This window comes from Melozone crissalis, unplaced genomic scaffold (genome assembly GCF_028551555.1).
Source record: "Melozone crissalis strain CALT ecotype California unplaced genomic scaffold, PUWL_Pcris_2 ptg000034l_1, whole genome shotgun sequence".
Lineage (NCBI taxonomy): Eukaryota > Metazoa > Chordata > Aves > Passeriformes > Passerellidae > Melozone > Melozone crissalis.
Window position 1 is genome coordinate 22,892,251 of NW_026535812.1, and position 19,512 is coordinate 22,911,762.

The 19,512-nt window shown below is 43.4% G+C and overlaps 1 protein-coding gene across 1 annotated transcript in view; it reads right to left on the reverse strand.

The window, feature by feature from the left end:
• Positions 1 to 352: 352 nt before the first annotated feature.
• SERPINI1 (serpin family I member 1) overlaps positions 353 to 19,512 on the reverse strand; it is a 45,248-nt gene continuing 26,088 nt past the window's right edge. The window contains exons 4-9 of the mRNA XM_054282740.1: positions 17,338 to 17,532; positions 16,365 to 16,569; positions 8,953 to 9,050; positions 3,520 to 3,606; positions 2,264 to 2,353; positions 353 to 1,141 (exon numbers count right to left, since the gene is read on the reverse strand). Of these exons, the coding sequence (XP_054138715.1) occupies positions 1,065 to 1,141; positions 2,264 to 2,353; positions 3,520 to 3,606; positions 8,953 to 9,050; positions 16,365 to 16,569; positions 17,338 to 17,532 (752 nt within the window). The 3' untranslated portion in view covers positions 353 to 1,064. The remainder of the gene's footprint in view (positions 1,142 to 2,263; positions 2,354 to 3,519; positions 3,607 to 8,952; positions 9,051 to 16,364; positions 16,570 to 17,337; positions 17,533 to 19,512) is intronic.

Consider the following 19,512-nt stretch of genomic DNA (forward strand, 5'->3'; position numbering starts at 1 on the left):
GAGCTTTCTATACTGACAGGTCTGGGATATTCATGCCATTGGGTTTTATTGGCATAATTTTATTTATCAACTATTCCAAATGGAAACAGCAACAAATTCCCCTGCTAATATTTCCTTGTGCTAGGTGTCATTCTCCTCCCTGCCAGTCTGTTCTCAAGGAAAAGTAAGGAAATGAAAAGGAAGATGTTGTTCCTTTAGATATTTATTTACAAACTGACCATTTTTAGACACCTAAGTTGGGTGGGTTTGTTGGGGTTTTTTTTTTTTTTTTTTTTGAGAAAGAACATTCTAGAGCCCGGAAATGAGCCCAGAACTGCTGTGGGGGAGAAAAAATATGTCCACACCAATGGCATTACTAGTGAACTCCTTTACTTCAGTCACACACAGAGCTTTCTACACTGACACTGACAGGTCTGGGATATTCATGCGATCGGGTTTTATTGGCATCATTTCATTTATCAAACACTCAGGGGGGCAGTGGCAGTCACATGCAGGAGCATCCAGAAAGCAGCACTTGAGAATCACGTGGGACAGTTCACACAAAGTCTACCACAGGCAAGAGCCAAATCCACTGGGCTCAGTTTGATCCATTTTCTGTGCTGAGCAGGGCATCCATCACAGGCTGTGATGGTCCTGCTCTGCCAGGGACAGGAGGAGGTCACAGTGTCCACATGTGCTTCTTCAGCTCTAGAAATGCCCACCAAGCTTTGCCATTTGCGTTATTCAGAGCTGCACACGTTCTGCTCCTGGCTCATTGATCAAGTCAGTCTTTGGACTGTAAAAAAATTACAAATAATGGATTTGCAGTTTTCTGCTCTACAACTCACTAGAACAAGAAACAATTGTTGACATGTACACAGCTTTATTTTAAGGACACAGCAATCACAATGACAGAAACAGAACCATTACTTTAATACTGTAAGCTTTCCTCTGGGAACTGACTTGCACACAGTTAGATCCAAAAGCGTTTTGAAACAGTGTCTTGGGGGAAAACACAGCAAACCTTAAATATATTAACTTCAAACTTTATGTGCTTATCTCCTCCTTTTGGTAGCTGGTGGCAGTTAAAGCTTTTCGAAGTCGTGGCCGCTGGAATTCATTGCCTCGGGGTGCATCACCCTTCCCATGAACAGCACGGTACCTGTGGAGAACGTGGGGAAGGAGGGAGGGAAAGGTGTCAGAAGCAGGAGGAGCTGGGGATTTAAGGTGATGAATACCTTGAATCATAAACAATAACAATCTGTGTGATTGTTACAGGAACAAATGTCTCAGCACCTGGGACAGGAGATGGCTCAGGAGCCCCGTTTGAAGAGAGCAACCAAACCTGAGCACCTGGGCTTGTCTGGAGAAAAAGGGCAACCAAAAGGATTTTTTCAAAAGGTTTCCAGCCTCAGATTTCTGGATTAGTAACAAGCTTTGAGGCTTTACCTACAGTTGTTGGCAGCTCCTCTGTCTACATGCAACAAGGGTTCTGCAATTTTAAGAACTGTCCCAAAGTGACCAAGTTCCACTCTGTCCTGATTAGAACTTTTCTTTTTTGGAGAGATTTTTGGATGTTGAGTAGCAATAAAGACTAGATACCGTTCTCCTGATATATTTTCTGTCTAATGTGTCTACAACAGTAATAATATTTAATTTTATTATGGTTAAAAACCCTAAGAGCTGGTATCCTGCCTTGCTGGGAATGAAGTTTGTGAGAATGAAGTCCCACAAAGCAGATCTATAAAAACCCTGTGGGTGCACAGCATTGTTTTATCAGCCAGTCACATCCACATCATTACAGCAAATTACAAGTACCAGACTCAGGAATTACTTAATTCTTGCCCCTTTTGCTGGTGAGTGCTGCTCTCATCCCTCACCTGCCACAGAGCACTTGGAGAGCACAACAGAATGATTCCCAGCTGTAATGTGCCTCCATTATGCAAATCTTTTGGTACTGGGAGCACATTTCACTGGGCTGACTGCAGCCAGGCTCCCAGGGAGTGCAGGATTATGGATACTCAGGGCAGTCACACTCTGTTCTCGCTGCAGAAATGGTGAATTTTTCTTTTCTCTGAGTGTTTTTCAGGGTTATATCAGATGTTGGTGTTTTATCTGGAGAAAGGTTCAAGGCCATGGAAAAGGTGAGTCTTTCAATATTGGGTATTTTAAAACAAACTAAGGAAACGCATAATAAAGCCCAGCCCATTGGTCAAAACATGCAATTTTCCTTTGCTTGAGGATGTGCTGTGAAAAACTCAAGAGAAGTCTGCAATATTCTCACCTGTTCTTCTATTTCTGACCAAAAAGAAGAAGGGATGGTCCACTATGACCTGGGGGTAGAGCACTGCCATTCTGCTGATGGCAATCATCCCTAGAGGAAACACAACACAGCACCTTGTCAACAGCTCTGCCCCTTCTCCTGCTCCTCCCCGAGTCCCACCCTCACCACCAAAACCAGCAGGAAAACATTCCCTGAAAAGGAAAGAGACCTGCAGAGTAATTGCCTGTTCTGGCTTTAGGAATGATTAACAATGCAGAGTGCTGCAATTTCCCAGGCTGAGGGAGCAGCATATCAATTTTAAGATGCAGAACCTTCAGAGGAGTTGTGAGTGCTGCTCACTCTCAGAGGGAAGTGCACTGCACTAACCAGCTCTGCTGCCCTGCTTTACACAGTGGAGAGGCAAAGGGAACCCTTAATAACCAGGGAACGTGCAAAATTAAATGGGCTGATCCTGCAGCTTTTGGCTGGTGTTTTTAAATACTGCAGAGCTGAAGGTAAAATTAACTGTGAATCAGGCAGAATTTGGCCCTTTGTTATTTTTCTTTGGAGGTTCATGGATTTCTCCAGGATGTTATTACTAATTCCCAGTGTTTCATTTACTTCTAAACTTTTCCTCCAGTTCATAAAGACTGGAGCATGGCCATAGGGAGAGTTGGGCACAATTCAACCCAGACCTGGCCAGCAATTCTTCCTTTCCTCAAAGACTGGCAAAGAAGAGGCAATTAGAAATCACCTAATGATATATATGGGTAACAAATGTAACTTATGTTCAATCTGTAAAGCAAGTACCAGCCCCCAGCACTGACAGGGGACAGCTCTGGTTGTGCATTCAGCACTTCCCATCTTGTTTTTCTTGTTTTCATTTTTCTGCTTATTAAAATGCAGCTGCCACAACCACCCTCATCTCCCTCTAACTCTCCTGGATCAAATGCCTCTGACCATCTCAATTAGCAGGTGAAAAATGATGAATGCTCAAGTTCCACGAAGGAAACATAAACTGCAGCCTGTGCTCTCCTGACAATCAGAAAACAGAGGAGAGGTTTTTTCACAGGATGCTCAAAACTCTTGGTACAACATGCTACAAAAATGCCAACACTTGTGATTTGCAGAATTCTCTTCTGCAAGCAGCACATTTGCTATGCTGTGTCTCCATGCTGCTATTTAGCTTTCCTGCCTGTACAGCAAATCAGTTGTAAAAAATTAATTAGCACAGAATACCCAGACATTTGATTTAATTCTGCTTTTCAGTCAGGTACCTGAGGCTGCAGCAGCTTCTGATCCTTCCTCATTAACTTCTAGAAATGCCTTGTGAAGGGCCTTTGCAAGGTAAAGTTCCTTGTTATCTGCAGAGGAAAGGGGAACACATTTCAAGAGGCTCAACAATAAGATTGAAGCATTTAAAGAACCCACCCCAAACACCATTATCCACCTTCTACAGCAGGCAGGAAAGGAGAAAAGATTTCTTGCATTAAAACACCTTCTGCCAATGCCTTTTAACAGCAGCATTTACCTCACTCAGATTTGTAGTGCTCTCCTACACCATGGATATTAAAATAGCTCAGGACTGCCCAGAGCCCAGTATAGTATATAGAAAGAGGGTAAAAACAGCCCTTGGACACAAGATTTTAAACTCAATTAGTGGGGAAAAAAGGTATTAAAATAGCTCAGGACTCCCCAGCATAGTATATAGAGAGAGGGAAAAAACAGCCCTTGGACACAAGATTTTAAACATAATTAGTGGAGAAAAAATTATGACATTACAGGCATAAAAAAATTCATTTCTGCACTAGATACAACACAGGCTTCCTCCAGGAAAATGAGGTCTTTTCTTTCTTCTTCTATTATACATTTACAAGAAGCTGAAGAGAAATATTTACTGCAAGAACCACCACAGAGCTGCATTTTTTCAATCTTGTTTCTGTTCCATCCTTCTCTGTCAGTATTTTAATTTCAGCCCCAGCCTGCTCCTGCTGAATGTCTCACAGGTTTTTGTGGGATGCTGGAGGATCAGCTCTGTTGGAATGCTCAGCAGCTGCAATGCCAAAGCAAGCCAAAGGCAGGAGGAGCAGCAGCTGGAGAAGCCTTTCCCCAGCAGAGCTCATTTGCTGCTCTGTACGCCCAGCACTGAATTAGAGCTCCCAGTTCAGCTGCTGCGCTTCAATCACACCAACAAAAGCCCCAAATCATCCCCTCGGGGACTGTGTGCAGGAAAACAGAGGCTGCTAAAACTGATACCAGGTCTAGACTTCAGTCCCAAGCCTTCAGCAAGGACTGAGTTTCCACCCTGTTCCTTTAAAACGTGGCACATGCAGCACCCAGTTGTCATAAATATTAACCAAAAATCTTAAATCCAAACACACTTTTATGTTCAATAAAACATAATAAGTGGGGAAATACCCACTTAGCCTAACCAAGTATTTTAATCACTTCTTTATCACTGCAGCACTGAAGCCTGATGCTGTGCCCTGTAATACTCACAGAAATATTCCACATTTTTTGCCAACAATGCTTTATTTTGCATAGTTTGGTGGTGCTGATGGAACTCCAAGGTGTATTCCTGATGGGAAACAACACCTCAGAAGATTGCTCTCCACCTGGTGGGCTCAGAGCCCCTAATTCTGAGAGCACAAACACTGCTACCATTTGCCATCAGGTATAAAAGACTGCTATCTGTGAGAGTTTTCAGGATCTGAGTATTAAAACCAACATTTTAGGTTGACAGGAACACAAAAAGTGGCACTGCAGATGAGACCAGTACACCCAGCACAATTCCAGCTATGGAATTGCTGCTTCACAAGAAGGTACAAAAAGCCCTGAAAATGGAAACTGCAGCACAACTTACAAGAGAAAAATATCCTCTCACCAGCCTGTGCCTTGTTCCCTAACCCAAGTTTCTATCCACAGAGTGCCTTTATTCAGTGCACTATAGAGAGTTCTGATTGCTCTGGAGCAATTTCATTTTTTCAGTCCTGCCAATCTCAAGGAACACCCAGCAAAGATCCCTGTGGTTAAGTTTTCCATGAGAGAAGCACTTTCTATTTGTTTTCCATTTGTTGCCTTTCACTTCATTGGATATCTTTGTCCTTGGATGATGAAAAGAGCAATTCCACATCCCAAATTACCTTCTCTAGATTCTTCTCTTTATATTGCTGCTATCACATCCTTCTCATTCATCTCTCCCTGCAGTGAATGAATCTATTTTCCTGTGAAAGCATAATGTTGTCCCTGAGAGCTCAGGCAGCTTTTCCTTTGCTGCAGGTTGGGACTGTCCCATCCCTGGCTGCAATGCTCCATCTCCTCAGGATTATCCACATTCCCTTGTGGCTTTCACAAGGGACAAGGTGGGGTTCTCCTGAGCATCTCCCATCACTTCATTCCTCTGCAGGAGCTTCTCTGAATGTGGATTTCCATAAGAAAATGTGGATTTCCATAAGAAAATGTGGATTTCCTGGCTTGGTTGTGAACACCTCAGGGAAGCCCCCTGTGGATTTGGTGGCAAATTTTGAGCTTTGTGCAGGGATGCTGACCCCTGGGAGTGGGAGGGAGCTGGAGCTGCCCCCTAATGAGCACGACTCTGCTGGCACCACACTTCATTTGTCACTATCTCCATATGTCTGCACACTCCCACTCAGCTGCCAACTGGCTGCTCTGCAAAAATCTCATTTTAAAAAAAAAAAATACCATGTGGGTTTATTGGCTCTTCTCGCTTAGGCTGTCCCAGAAAAATTATATGGATGTCAGTCAAGACTTCCAAGAGTTATTTACTGGGCTGATGCTCTTCTAACTCCTTCAGATTGTGAAGGAAGTCACTGAGATCCCTTCATTGCTCACCCAGGTCACCTTGCATTAAAAGCAGCTGCTTTTAAGGCTCTATAAAACAGCCAGAAATATTATAACCATTTGAAGGAGAAGGGGAGTTTTAGCACTGAAATTAGTTCAGTGCTAAGTCTTCAGTGCTGTTAAAACACTCAAGCAGCAAATTTATGTGATGTGATAAAGTCACAGTGGTAACATCTCAAACAGCAGAGGTTGTTTCAAGATGATTTTGGACACTTGATGGAATCAGATGCAAGTAAATACTGTCAAAGTCTTTGCTGAAAGTCAGAATAGAGGAGAGCTGACAGCCTAACAGGAATGTCCTCCTACTCACCTGAGTCAAAGAACCCAATTCCTGCCAGGGAGTAACATTTGTGCAAAATGCACCTCATTAACACCTTCCCTTTGGCTGCTCAGACATTCCAGAGGTTACACCTGGTCCTTAAGGGTCCATTTTGCAGATTGAGGGGAAACAGCAAAAAAAATTCTGAATATTGAAAAATAATCCTGCAGTGTGGTTTGTATCCACTAAAGCCACAGAGTTTTGCTGAGCTCACCACTGTGCCTGCAGCTGGTGACAGGATTTGGGCTGCTGCTGAAATTGCAGGAGACTTTTCCTGGCAGCAATGCCAGAGCAACAGGACAGCAGGGGGACAGGATTTGTAAATGCAACCAAATTGCTCAAAAATCTCTTTAGATTAAATTCGATTTATATCTTCCTAAATTAAGTGTCCAATTACAGATTTTGTTGAAATATCTGTATTTAAGACCTCATGAAGTGGCAGATTTTCCAGAAGGGTGATCCTGATATCCACATAAACTTCCATTTCCTGATGTCCCATTCAGGTGTCTGTAAAAGTCAGCTTTAAACAATTCGTCTTCATCACTTACTTTCCCTTCCTCCATCCATATTTTAAATGATGAAAATTAGAAAAAAGGAAAGTATTCTGTATTTTAACTACTTAAAACTTCATTTAGACAGCATCAGTGAAATGGTGTGGTTTAATGTTTAATATCTTTAGTGAAAACTGTGAGGTTTTCACTAAAGACATTACTTCAAAACCATTTTTTCATTCTTAATTTACAAATAACCTTTTCATGCCCAGGTAGAACAGCCTATTTTCAGTGAAAATCAGGAAAGCTACAGTAAAACTCATGAATTTTCTCTATACACTGCTCTATACTTAAATAAGAAGTAAATCTTTAAATGGCAGAGCAGTTAATTCAGCCAGGCAGAACATGGTGTTTATTTTGTACAGTACAATTGTCAGAAATACAAAACTTTAAATAAATCATTAGTCACATGGATTAAGACACAAGCATGTGGTTCTTTCTGCCAACCCCTTGATAAGTAGATGTCCCTGATATATAAATGAATTTTACATGGAGCTAAATAAAAGCCAGGTGCTGCCTCTGTGGTTCCCTATGCATTTTCCATTATCCTTGGAGCTTTTTCTCAAGTAAATAATTTCCTATAAATAGACCAGAATTTAAAGGGAAGCTGACTTTTCTTTGAGCTGGCAGAGAAAATGAAGGTGTTTTTCTCCAGAAAAATGCCATTTCTTTGAAAAGAGGTTTTTTCATTTATTTCAACTCTTTTCGTATTAGCTAAAGCCAGTTTTTCCTCAATTTCACTGGAAAAGTGAAGGTGGCAAACCAGTGGAATAAGCTACATGATAGACTATAAAGAATATTTCAAACTTAGCAAGAATGAAAGGCTGTGAGCATCACAAACATTGTGAATGAGGGAGGGAGGTTTGCTTTACGAGCAGTGCTTGGACCAAGGCACACAGGAGTGGCTGTCCCAGGGTCAGGCAGTGGGAACAGCATTTCCCACCAGCCAGGGAGCTGCTGGATGGCTGGGGAGTAACACATGGAGCTAAAAAAACCCCAAAAATCACACAGGTGCCACTTCCATACAGAGCAGCTGTGGCTGCCCCTGGATCCCTGGCAGTGTCCAAGCCAGGCTGGACAGGGCTGGGAGCACCCTGGGACAGTGGGAGGTGTCCCTGCCCATGGCAAGGGGTGGAACGAGATGATCTTTAATGTCTCTTCCAACCCAAACCACGCTGTGACTCCATGAACAGCTTTAGGAGGTATTAAAACCATAAATATCTCACTTCCACATGGATTTTTGAAGGTATTGGATATTCCAACTTCTGCTGAATGCAGGTAGCATTTGTGACTAAACTGCTTTTATCCCCAAACTCTTCCTTCCTGTGCTGCTTCCAGGTATCTGGGGTGTCAGAGAAAAATCCTTTCCTTAGGATTTTTCCTCCTGAGAAGCTGGGAGACCTCAGGAACAAAATGTAAACAATGGTTATCTGCTGCTGTGGAATGCAACAGGTGCATCTGGGATTGGTCTCATGTGGTTGTTTCTAATTAATGGCCAATCACAGTCAGCTGGCTCAGACTCTCTGTCTGACACACAAACCTTTGTTATCATTCCTTCTTTTTCTATTCTTAGCCAGCCTTCTGATGAAACCTTTTCTCCTATTCTTTTAGTATAGTTTTAATATAATATATATAATAAAATAATAAATCAGCCTTCTGAAACATGGAGTCACATCCTCATCCCTTCCCTCATCCTGAGATCCCACCGCACTGGGGAGAGGAATTAATGGTGCAAGAGCTCAGTGCTCCCCATGCTGGGGACAAAGAGCCCTGGAGACCCAGAGTGACCCCCCTGGGGAGTGAATCCCACCCAGGCACTGCAGCCATGCCCTGCTCCAGTCTGCACCTGCCTCTTGCAGAGCATCTCACTTTGTCCCCATGTCTAATGAGAGCCGGTTCTGAAACACTCAGAGTGAACTTCCCCAGGTGAAAAATGTATTCCCTCATCTACCTTGAGAGACAGGACGAGAAGTTCTTACCAGACATGGCAGTGAGGTCAGCACTGCTGCTGAACAGCTCTGTAATTCCCAGACCTCTCCACACATCCTTCAGATCAATTTCCTGCTCTACTGTGAACCTGCAGAATGGAAGAGAACATTACAAAAAGCCAGATGTAAGCACTGCTTACTGTTATTAGAAGATTAAATTTTCTAGGAGAAAACACCAAGATAAATAATGCAAAGTGGGAGATCCAGTGCTAGTGACAGCTTCCAAAAAATGCTTACAAACAAATGAGTTTACTCACAGCTGGATTTTTCCTAATACAGAAGCAATCAAAAATATGCTAATGGTATGTGCAGCCCCCTGCCCATAAAACTGCAGAGCAAAATTATGCAGCAGCTAATGGAAATGCTTACTTTTTACACAAGAGGTTTTCTCTAAAACCTGAATTTAATTGTGCAGATACCAGAACAGAATATCAAATGAGGCAAAGGACAGCAGAACATCCCAAAGAGCTGCTGGCAAAGCAGGAGTAAGATACATACTCCATTTTCACTTTGATAATACAAGAAAGACCAGCTATGAATATGAATATGAAGCATTGCTGATTCAGCTTCTAATTAGTGTGGTGGCACAATTGTAATTGGGTTTTGATTGTGAGTAAAGAGCAGGGAAAACAAATAGTTGTTAGTGTACATGCACTGAGTGTAACCTGGCAAAAGCCTGTTCTAGGCTGGGTTAGTGTGCTGGAAGGACAAACTGACATCTGTCCTGAGGGCAACACACTGGGCAGCCTGGGAGAGTGGGAAACAAGCAGAAGCTTGTTCCATTTACAACCTGATTTTCAAACATTGTAAAAGCTATGCCTGGTGTCAGGAGAACAAAAAAAACCCTTTATACATGGCCAGGCTGAGACTGGACAGCTGGAGAAACACAGAAACATGGCAGAACAATATTAGTGACGGCAGCCCCAAGCAGAAATACCAGATGTGTACAGCTGCCACAGGAGAGTGGCTGCAATCCTTGCGAGGGGTGAGCTCTGGAGAGTGAGCAGTGAATTATTTGTGATTTACAACGGGCTGGCTGGAGCTGTCCAACACACAGCATGCTCTGCAGGAGGCTGCTCTGCTTCGTTCTGGCTCCTGCAGCCACTGAGTCAGCCCCAGCCACAGCTCAGCCCTTGGGGATGGGGCACAGAAAGGCTGGAAACAAATAAATGTGCTTCTTTGGGATTGAGCTCCCCAGCTCCATGAAGAACAACACGTTCTCTTCTAGCGAAAGTCTGGCCCAGAGCTGTGGGCAGGGCACAGCTGATGGAGAGCTGAGATGTCCAACCTTGGCGAGCACCAGCCTTGGCAGCTGGCCAAGGAATCATCTGGACATCCAACAGAACTGGATGGGAGTCAAGTGATCTTCCTCACTTACACAAACCTGAAAAAAACCCAGTACATAATCTACTTCCCTAATGAACTTAGAAATGCCACTAGAAGCCAAAAATCTGGGGTGGAATGGATATCATCCAGAATTATCATGATCCAGAGAATAATTTTAGGACTTAAAATAGGATCTGGAGATAGCTCAGCTCTGATAAATCACTGGTGGCATCAGCAGTGTTCATGCACTCTGTCCAGACCAATCCCAGGGCATGCATGGAATAAAAACACAGGAACTGATTCTTGTGGTTTTATTGCCTTGAAAATTCTCCAAAGAATCAGAAGAGACCAACAAAACTTCCAGTACTGAAGAAGCTTCCCCTGGTGTTCTGGCAGATCCTGCATCAGTTACTGTGGTAACAACTCTACAAGTTGCTCATTCAATCAAATTTCCCTGATCTGTAGGATCCAAAACTAAAACCACTTTTACTCTCATAACACACTTGTAAAACATGTCCACAACTACTTTAGAGACTTTGGTAAAAACCCTAAAAAAAGCTGAATTGAGACTTGATTCCCAATGCTAGAGTTAGTACAGTCCAGTCCAGAGGTTCTGTCCAGGCACATTAAAGAATTCCACAGAAAATAAACTATATTATATTTACATTGAAACATTTTGAAAACCACTTCCAACTGAACCTACTTTACAAAGAATGCAAATCAATGTCAAAATGCATTTCACAAAAGTTTCAGAGCTGTCTGTTTCCCTTTGTGGTTTTTATTTCACCCCAATATTAAATGCACCAAGCTTTCAACACGATTTAGGTAGGAGCAGCGTCGAATTTGTAAGGAATATTAGGATAAGAAAGCAGCAAGTAAAGTCTGGAAAGCAAACTTTGAAGTAAAAAATAAGAAAAATAACTGCAAAAAAGCATCTTTTTCCAAATGCAGAGTATCAGAGTAAGACAGAAATGGGAATCAGGTGGGTTAAAGTCTCTGGACCATTAGACAGCAAACACCCATCTGCTCAGAGATGCAAGTGACCCAGAAAGCAGCTGTGGCACGGGATGCTCCTGCACACTGAGCCAGGGAGAGCCCTGGGAGAGGTTCAGGGAAAGACAAACCTGGAAAGGCTGACTGAGCATGGATGTGAGGAAAGGGAAAGCAAACAGATGGGCTGTGAAGGCGAGGAGTGCCTGGGGGAAGGACAGCACAGCCACGGGAGATGGAGGCTCCAGCCCTGCCTGGGAGCTCTGCAAAGGCAAATCCTGAGCAGCTGCACGAGTGAGGGGCTGCCCAGCACCTGCAGAGGTGAGTTCCTGCTTTTTGTGACCAGCAAAACAATCCAAAACACCACATCAGCTGTACAAACATCAAATGATCCCTTTATGAAAGCAAACCTCATTACTGCCCTTCTTGGAGTTCTGTCTTGTGGTAAAACCCCACTGCAAAGAGATCTCCCCTCTTTCCTCACATGCTCTGAAAAGCAGGCAGAGTTACAGATCAATTATTAATGAGATTGCCAATATTTCAGCTGACATCAGGACCAGCCTCTTCTCAAAAGTAACAGGGCAGCTTCTACACACAGTCTGAAATTTAATTTCAGGCTCTGCAGTTGGACATAAACATTCAGCAGGAGTTACCCCTCAGTCAGATGTGGATTTCTGTGCACTCCTCACAGACAGTGAGGATGATATTCAAAATCAAAGCTGACAACCCAGAGCACAGAACTGACACTCCAGCTCATTTCCCACACTCTGGGAATGCTGAGCTCCACCACACTACCCCTGGCACTTGGTTATTTGCACTGTTTGCTGCATATCATGAACCAGATGGTCATTTTTGATTTCCCTCACCATCTTTTAGGTGCTCCTGATGCTAAAAATACTCTGAAAAACTGATTTAAATACTTCAGTATCAAAAATCATGGAACACTAGCAACTGAGAGCTTTAAAAACCACAAAGGGAAATCTGAGAAACAGACACTGAAGAGAAGATTAGGTAGAGAAACCAGCAAGTCTCTGGAGATTTTAGCAGAGAATCAGGACATTTTAATGAAATTTAAAACTTGCACAAGGATTAGAATAAAATGATGCATTTATGTCACTGACATTCTGTAGTGGAGCATTAACATTCCACATCAGGCCATCTTTCTTCTATTTTACAGCCTTTTAAGAAAGAAAAAAAGATGTGTTCATCTTCTATGGTGTCATGCAACCATTAAAACACTGAATTTTCTGTGATTTTTAGGTGCTCAAGAGCCAAGGAGGATGAAGGTACAGGGTCTACTCATCAGGAGAAGGGAATTGCAGCCTGCAGTGATTCATCCCAAATGCCATCTTTTCAAAAATTCCTGAGGGCTCCAAGTGAGCCAAAGCAAGACAATTCCAGGTTTTCAGACTGGTTCTAAGGGATGGAATCCTGCACAAGGACAGGCAGAGCAATGGCTGCAGAGCCTGACATCAACGTTCCTGCTGGTGCTGCCTTGTGCAGGCTGCCCAGGCTGGGCAGAGTCCCAGAATAAAGCAGGGATTTATCCAAAGCATCTCCTGCATGGATCCACCTTGGGCAGCACCAGAGCCCAGCCAGGGCTGCACCCAAGATGAACCAAAATGGCCCCAAAATGCACGAGCGCTCCCGGGGTCTCTCCCTGGGATCAGTTCTGCTCCATTTGCACCTTGCAGTTCATTGTCCCATTCCAGCTTTAGCCCAGGCAGTCCCACCCTGCTTGTTTTTCTCTCTCCAGCCCACGGGGTTTGTGCTCTGGGGCTGAGATTTGGATCATTTGTCCTTGGTGCCCAGCTGGAGCAGGAATTGTTTTGTCTCCCTGCTCTGTGCACAGAGCTCACCATCCCCTGACATGAAGCCCAGACCCACACACTAAAGCAGCACAGAATGTGAAAAATATAAAAGATAAAACCTGAGGCATCACCCAGAGAAGAGGCCCTGGGCACTGAGGCTCTGTTGGCACCCAGGCCCCAGTGCCAGCTGCTATCAGTTCCAGCATCCTGGCTGGAATTTCAGCCAGCTTGTCCCCAGGTGCTAAGAGCAGCTTCCAGGATTTAATACTCTGAAAACAAACAAGTGAGAGAGCAAAGAAATCCCACTAACAGCAAAACCAGGCAAAAAAAGCCCATTCAGCTGTAGGGGAAGCAAAGCAGGCTGTGGGTTTTTCTCTGGGAAGTTCCTTCCTTCCAGGGCAGAATGCGCAGGAGTTGGCTGGGAATGTGTTCCAGGGGAGTTTTGTGCCTCTTCTGTGGTTGTGTCTCAAGGACAACCAGCACAGGCCCATTCCTCATCAAAAGGGCACTTGAGACAGCAGGTTAAAAAGTAAAACCAGAAAGCTCAAGGATTCTTTTTGGTTTGGATTTACACTGGGTTTTGAGGAGTGATTTTAGCGCTTGCTTTTTTTTTTTCTTTTAAAGAAAACAACCTTCAGTTAACACTACTTATCATTTTGGCACCATCTAAAGATTTTAAAGCTATTTTAAATGCACAAAAAAGAAGCAAGAAGGTTGTTACAGAGATCTGGGCACGCTGGAACAATCCTGAAGAAGGGATCTGCAAACTGTAGCACCACTATTAGGTACCAGTTCCTCCCATGCTCTTCAAGTAATTTATGTTGGAGAGACAGCTTTGTAAATTAGATTCATGGTCTGTTTCACTCCTATGCAAGAAGTGGATTAAAATGTTGATCATTTTAGTCTGGGTTAAGCTGGAAACAATGATTTGGAAATGAAAATGAGGAAGTATAATTTAACCATTCTGTACAAATCTCTCCTTTGCCATTAGGAGGAATAATACACAATTTCATTTGCACACAGATAATGCAGACAGAAATTGCAAAGTTGTGATTAACTCTGCTTTGGCAAGTCATTCAGTCCCATTACAAATGTATAAGTTTAAAAAATGTTCACTTTATAATTGGATAGCATCTCTCAAGATATAAAAATTTAATTTTATTCCAGTGCTGCTTTCAATTTCTCAGTGGACAGAGCCTGGAGGCCACATTTCATAACATGCCTTTCTGAGTCACAGCATCAAATATTTATGAAGTGTTTATTTAGAGCATTGACAAAATCCTGTAGATCACCTCCGAATCCCTAATGGAATCCAACACCTTGGGAGCATGCAATTAATTCCTGGAATTTTGTAAGGAGACTGCAGAATTCCTACACAATTCCAGGTTCAGGATAGTTATCTTTTGTAATCTGAAGGTGATCAGCATGTGTTGGCCTCTGTACAGCCTGAATTTGCAGGTGTTTATCCCATTCTTTGGGGTTCTTGGATAAGAACCAAGCAGCCTGGAGGCAGAATAAATAAGGACATTTTATGATCACACAAACCCCAGGCCTCAAATTCCCATGTGAGAACCTGGCTCCAGAGAACCCTGGAGTGTCTGCGAACAAAACTCTAAATCATCCATATAGACTGAATCCAAGCCATAAACATAATATAATTCTGTCTTTAATATCATTCATGTGTTTAGATACCCAAAATGCTTCAATATGGAAACTGGTTTTTACAGATTTTCTCCATAATCAATGGAGGATCTCCATAATCTGCTGTGGATCTCCCACTCCAGAAATTCTAGGAGAGGAGATGCCCAACTTCAGCACTTGGTGCACAGGCTGCTGTCCCAGGTACAGAAGGAAAGCTTAAGGATGGAGGAACCCTCAGATTTCTCTTATTCACACCCCTAGGTTTGCCCAGGCCTGCAGGAAAAGCAGCCTAAGAGAAAGTCCACTAAGACACATGGGAGAGGATTTTTCTGAGGCTCTGGGACCTGAAGTTACCAGAGAAAACAAACAAGAAACAAATCCCAGGAACAGAGAGCAGCAGGTTCAGCGTGTATAAAACCTGCAATGCAGCTCCTTGCTGCTTCTCCTGCTTCCTCAAAGGAACTGGGGCTTAAAACCTGAGAGAAACTCTTACTGAGGGGACTGAAAACCAGCCCCAGAATGCTGCTGGACCCTCAGCACTCTGCCTTTGAGCTCTACAGAGGAGTGGATTCCATCTCAATTTGGGATCAGGGCATGCTGAAAGCACCAGTCCCAGCCCACCTCACCCTAATTTATCCTGGCTGGCCTTGTTTATTGTGCTCAGCTCCTGGACAGTGTTCTCTGCCTTGGAAAGGGAGCTGATGGACTGCAGGGAGCCTGAACCTGTGAAATGGAACAAGCTCACATCTCCAAGGCACCTGAAATCAAAGAACTGCTTTAATGATTTAAGGATTCACCTGAGTTTATTTTTTCTGCAGCCACGTACCCACTGCAGAGTACCACAGAAATAGAAGTGGTGGAAGTGATTCCTTTCAGAGATGGGCTCTATTGTGACAGAAACACTTCCATGAAATCATCATGAATCACTTGGAGGACAGTGTGAGCCAGCTGTACATTATTAGTGACATTTAGTAGTAAACAACTCTGCTACCAAGCCAGGCAGAGCACAGCCATGAGAAATATCTGAAGGTGGAAGAAGCAGGATTCCAGGAAAGATCCAAATGCTGTATGTGGGCAAATGTGCCCTGAGCACACAGCCTGTGCCTGCAAATGGACTGACACACATTTCAGCCCTTCTGGCACTGATGGCTTGTTGTTCTTTGCTGCTCTAAGGAGGAAAAGCAGAACTTCTTACAGCTGGGAAAAAACCAACCCAAAATTGACTGGAATTACCCCTCAACACTCAACCATTTGTATCTGCACAGACACCACTAGAACTTCTGAAAATAGCAGCACACAGAAACCTAATTAGCACCTAAATGAAACATTTGGTAGCTCAGACTTCCAATATTTCTGTGGCTCCTGTCTAAATGGAACTTATCCATAATGAGTTCTGCACTACCCTGAGCACCATTCTGGGTAGATGAGGGAACTTTCCTTTCTGCAGAGCTCTCCAGAGAGGAAAGCTGAAATAACCTCACCCTGCACTGCATCCCCAGGCCCTGCTGCCAAAGCCCCTCCTGTGGCTGCTGCACCACTCCAGGCTTGAGCAGGACAGCTCAGGTGTTCCCTGCCCTGCTCCTCCATCCATGGGGATGCAATTCCCCCTTCCAGGACCTGGGAGCACGCTCTCACCTGGGCAGATACACTTCCACTTTCTGCTTCTTCACAGAGTTAGCCCACTCATTGATCAAGGAGGCCTTGACCAGGGGCTCCAGGGTGGCCAGGGGCACCTCCTGCCTGGAGAGGACAATCATCATGCTGATCTCATCCCCCTCATAGGGGATCTCCAGGACCTGGTAGATCCCTCCTGCTTCGTTGGAGCCATCACTGAACTCTCCTAGAGGGGGAAAACAACAAAAACCCTGTTAGAACGAATGTTTTTTGTTTGTAGTGTATTTACTAGATACTGGAATTAAAAATTCTCTTTATTCTATATAAAATTTTGTATAAAATTGGTGTCTTCATCACAGAACTTGAGGCTTACATTTGATTTCTTAAAGAATACAAGCTCAAGCTATCACACAGTTTGTAGATAATCACAGCTCTGGGACATAACTTTCAGTGGTTAGGCAGAGAAGAGCCTGAAATTTAATGCTGCTGAGACTTTCAGGGAAATGGGCAGAGATCTTATTCAGGAGAGAGGATTTTTCAGTGATGAGATTGAGCAAAATGCTGCCAGACATTTTAGAACCCTCTTGGAGCTCAAGCTCCAACTAAAAATGATCATTAGTTCTGCTGTTCAAAAAACCTCTATTATACCAGTCCAACAGCAAAGAACAAACATTATTCATTTGAATGTTTAGCACAGCACAAGAAAAATATTTTTGTGATAAGCAGGACTAGCTCAAGAATTGCAAAGAACTTCAATCCAATGGATAAATATTCTGAAATCCATCCTAAGGCACCAAGCAAGTCATTATAAATGTTGCTACCAGCTATAATACACACATTAAGGAAAAAAACCAAACTCTGAGTCCCTTCTTTGGGCAAACAGCACATTAAAAATTCTAGGTGGAAAAAGAGACAACAATACAAGTGGATATTACTGCAACAAACCCATTAAGTGAAGATTTAGTAGCTCTAAATTGCTGAAGGTCTAACTCACCGTAGTAGAACTCTCCCTGTTGGTACATCATTGGAATTTGCACTTCACTTTCATCATCTTTAGTGAAAGAAAAAGTTCTGGTATTTTCAGGCCTGAACTGTGACTTCCAGTTGCCTTTAAAGTAGATTGCATTGATGAGAGCCAAATGAGTTAGAGCACCAAAGTCTCTTGAAGACACAAAATCTTTGATCATGCCTAAAAAGAAACCCAGCTGTCAGTCTGCATGTCAAAGTGAGCATTAAATCCAAACTTAAGGCAGCTTGAAAAATGCAAGAAAATAAAAAGCAGTGTTAACATGTAATTTCCAATTCAGATGTTTCATTAAATCTCCAATTAAAGTGCCAGTGTTTTGTAAACCTAAATCACAGTGTAGGTGTGGAAACCCTTCCATCAAGGACGTGTTAGGCAACTGTTTCTTGATCACTGCTAAATACACCCTACAAGGAAGCCACGTGGAGGAAGGGTCACATTTGTAATGTTTACCCAGCTGCTATGGAACTGTTCAGCACTTCCACATTAAGGTCAGAACTTGTACAAACTTTGGTTCCAACCCAGAGCAGCACTTAAATGGGTGCTTGATTCAAAGCTGCACCCATTGCTCCTCCAGCAGTTCTGAGGGAGCTTCAGCGATCCTCTGTTGAATTCAAACACCAGAAATCCATATAAATTCCCAGCATTTGTTCCAGTGGCATTAGCTCTTGAAAAGCAAAAGAGGAAAAGCATCCAGCATCTGCTCTATTCATGGGAGGTACAGCAGCTGAGCATGGCAGCTGCTTTGCTCCTACTCCTGAATAAGTCATTTACATCAGAATGCAGTCTGGTACCTGCTGCAGCTCATCTCAAAGCTCTCCATTTCACCAAAATCGTTCTCAGTTTGGTAAACTGGGTGCACTGACCAGCTCTGTCACTGTTCTTCAGGAATTACAGCCTCCTTCAGATTGCTTTCTTGCTCGCTTCTATTTTTAGCTGACATTGCAATGCAAAGTGTTAAAATAAACACATTCCTCCATCTGATTATTACTCCTTATTCCATGGTTTAAAAAACAAATTAATTCTGCTTTCTGGAGCATGTGATCCTGACTAACTGGTGTGAAATTTGTGTATCACAGGGCTGGATTTCTTCCGGGTTGCTGTTTGCACTTCATTTTATCTCGAATGTTCTAAGGAGGGAGGTGTGACCAACACTCACTTGGAGTTGGGAAAAAACAAAGGGGAAACATTTCCAGGTTTCTATTTGGTACTCATATTTCTTTATTTTTTTTCAGCCACATCTTGTTAATACATTAATGAAATGTTAAGAGTTTTCCTGCCCAGAGGAAATGGTTCTGTTTTCTGCTCTGAACAGGCTGGGACTGAAACCTGCCTGTGCTGTGCTCCTTTCCCAAGGGGTAAATCAGAGAGAAAGGGACCAGTTGAGGGACTGGAACCACCCCAACCTGACACCAAGAGCCCCCAGCTGCCCTGGTGGGCCCTGCTTTTCCTTTTCCCTCAGCCAGACACCACATCCATGGAAACCCTCTGCAATCTGCTGCATCACTTCCACCCAGCTATTTCTGCAGCCTGGGAGAAAGGGCAGTTTGTTAGGAACAGAATGGCTGCTTGGAACAAACCAGACAGTTTTCAAAAGGGAATAAAAGCATTATAGAAGGTGCTTTTCCAAAAGGAATTATGGATTCTTAAGTGCTCAGACTTCATGGGGATGTGTTAATTCCTTCCAGGTGATTCCAATCCCTCCAAATTCCCAGTGGTGCAATTGTGTCAGAGCCAGACTTCCCTGAATTACTCCCAAAATCTCAACCTTCAGAGTGGGGAACCAGAATGAGAACATGCTTTGATCCCTCCACCAGGAGACTCCCAGAGATGGGGGCTCTGCATGGCTCCAGGAAATGCCACCTCTCTGGGAGCTGCCAAGCCAAGCAGCATCCTGCAGCTCTCAACGTGCATATTTACAGCAGTAATTTTGTGCTTAACTCCCCTGCTGCAAATTTGTGTTGTGAAACTGTTGACAGCGTTCCTAAAATCAACTACCCTCTCAACATGCTATCTCGTTTCCTCACACTGCAAAATATTACATTACACACTCTGATTTTGTGGTGCAAAATTAGCTTTTTATTCCCCACTATTCTATTTCTCAGTACCTTGTGAGTATGAGCTCCTCAGAGGAGGAGTGATACT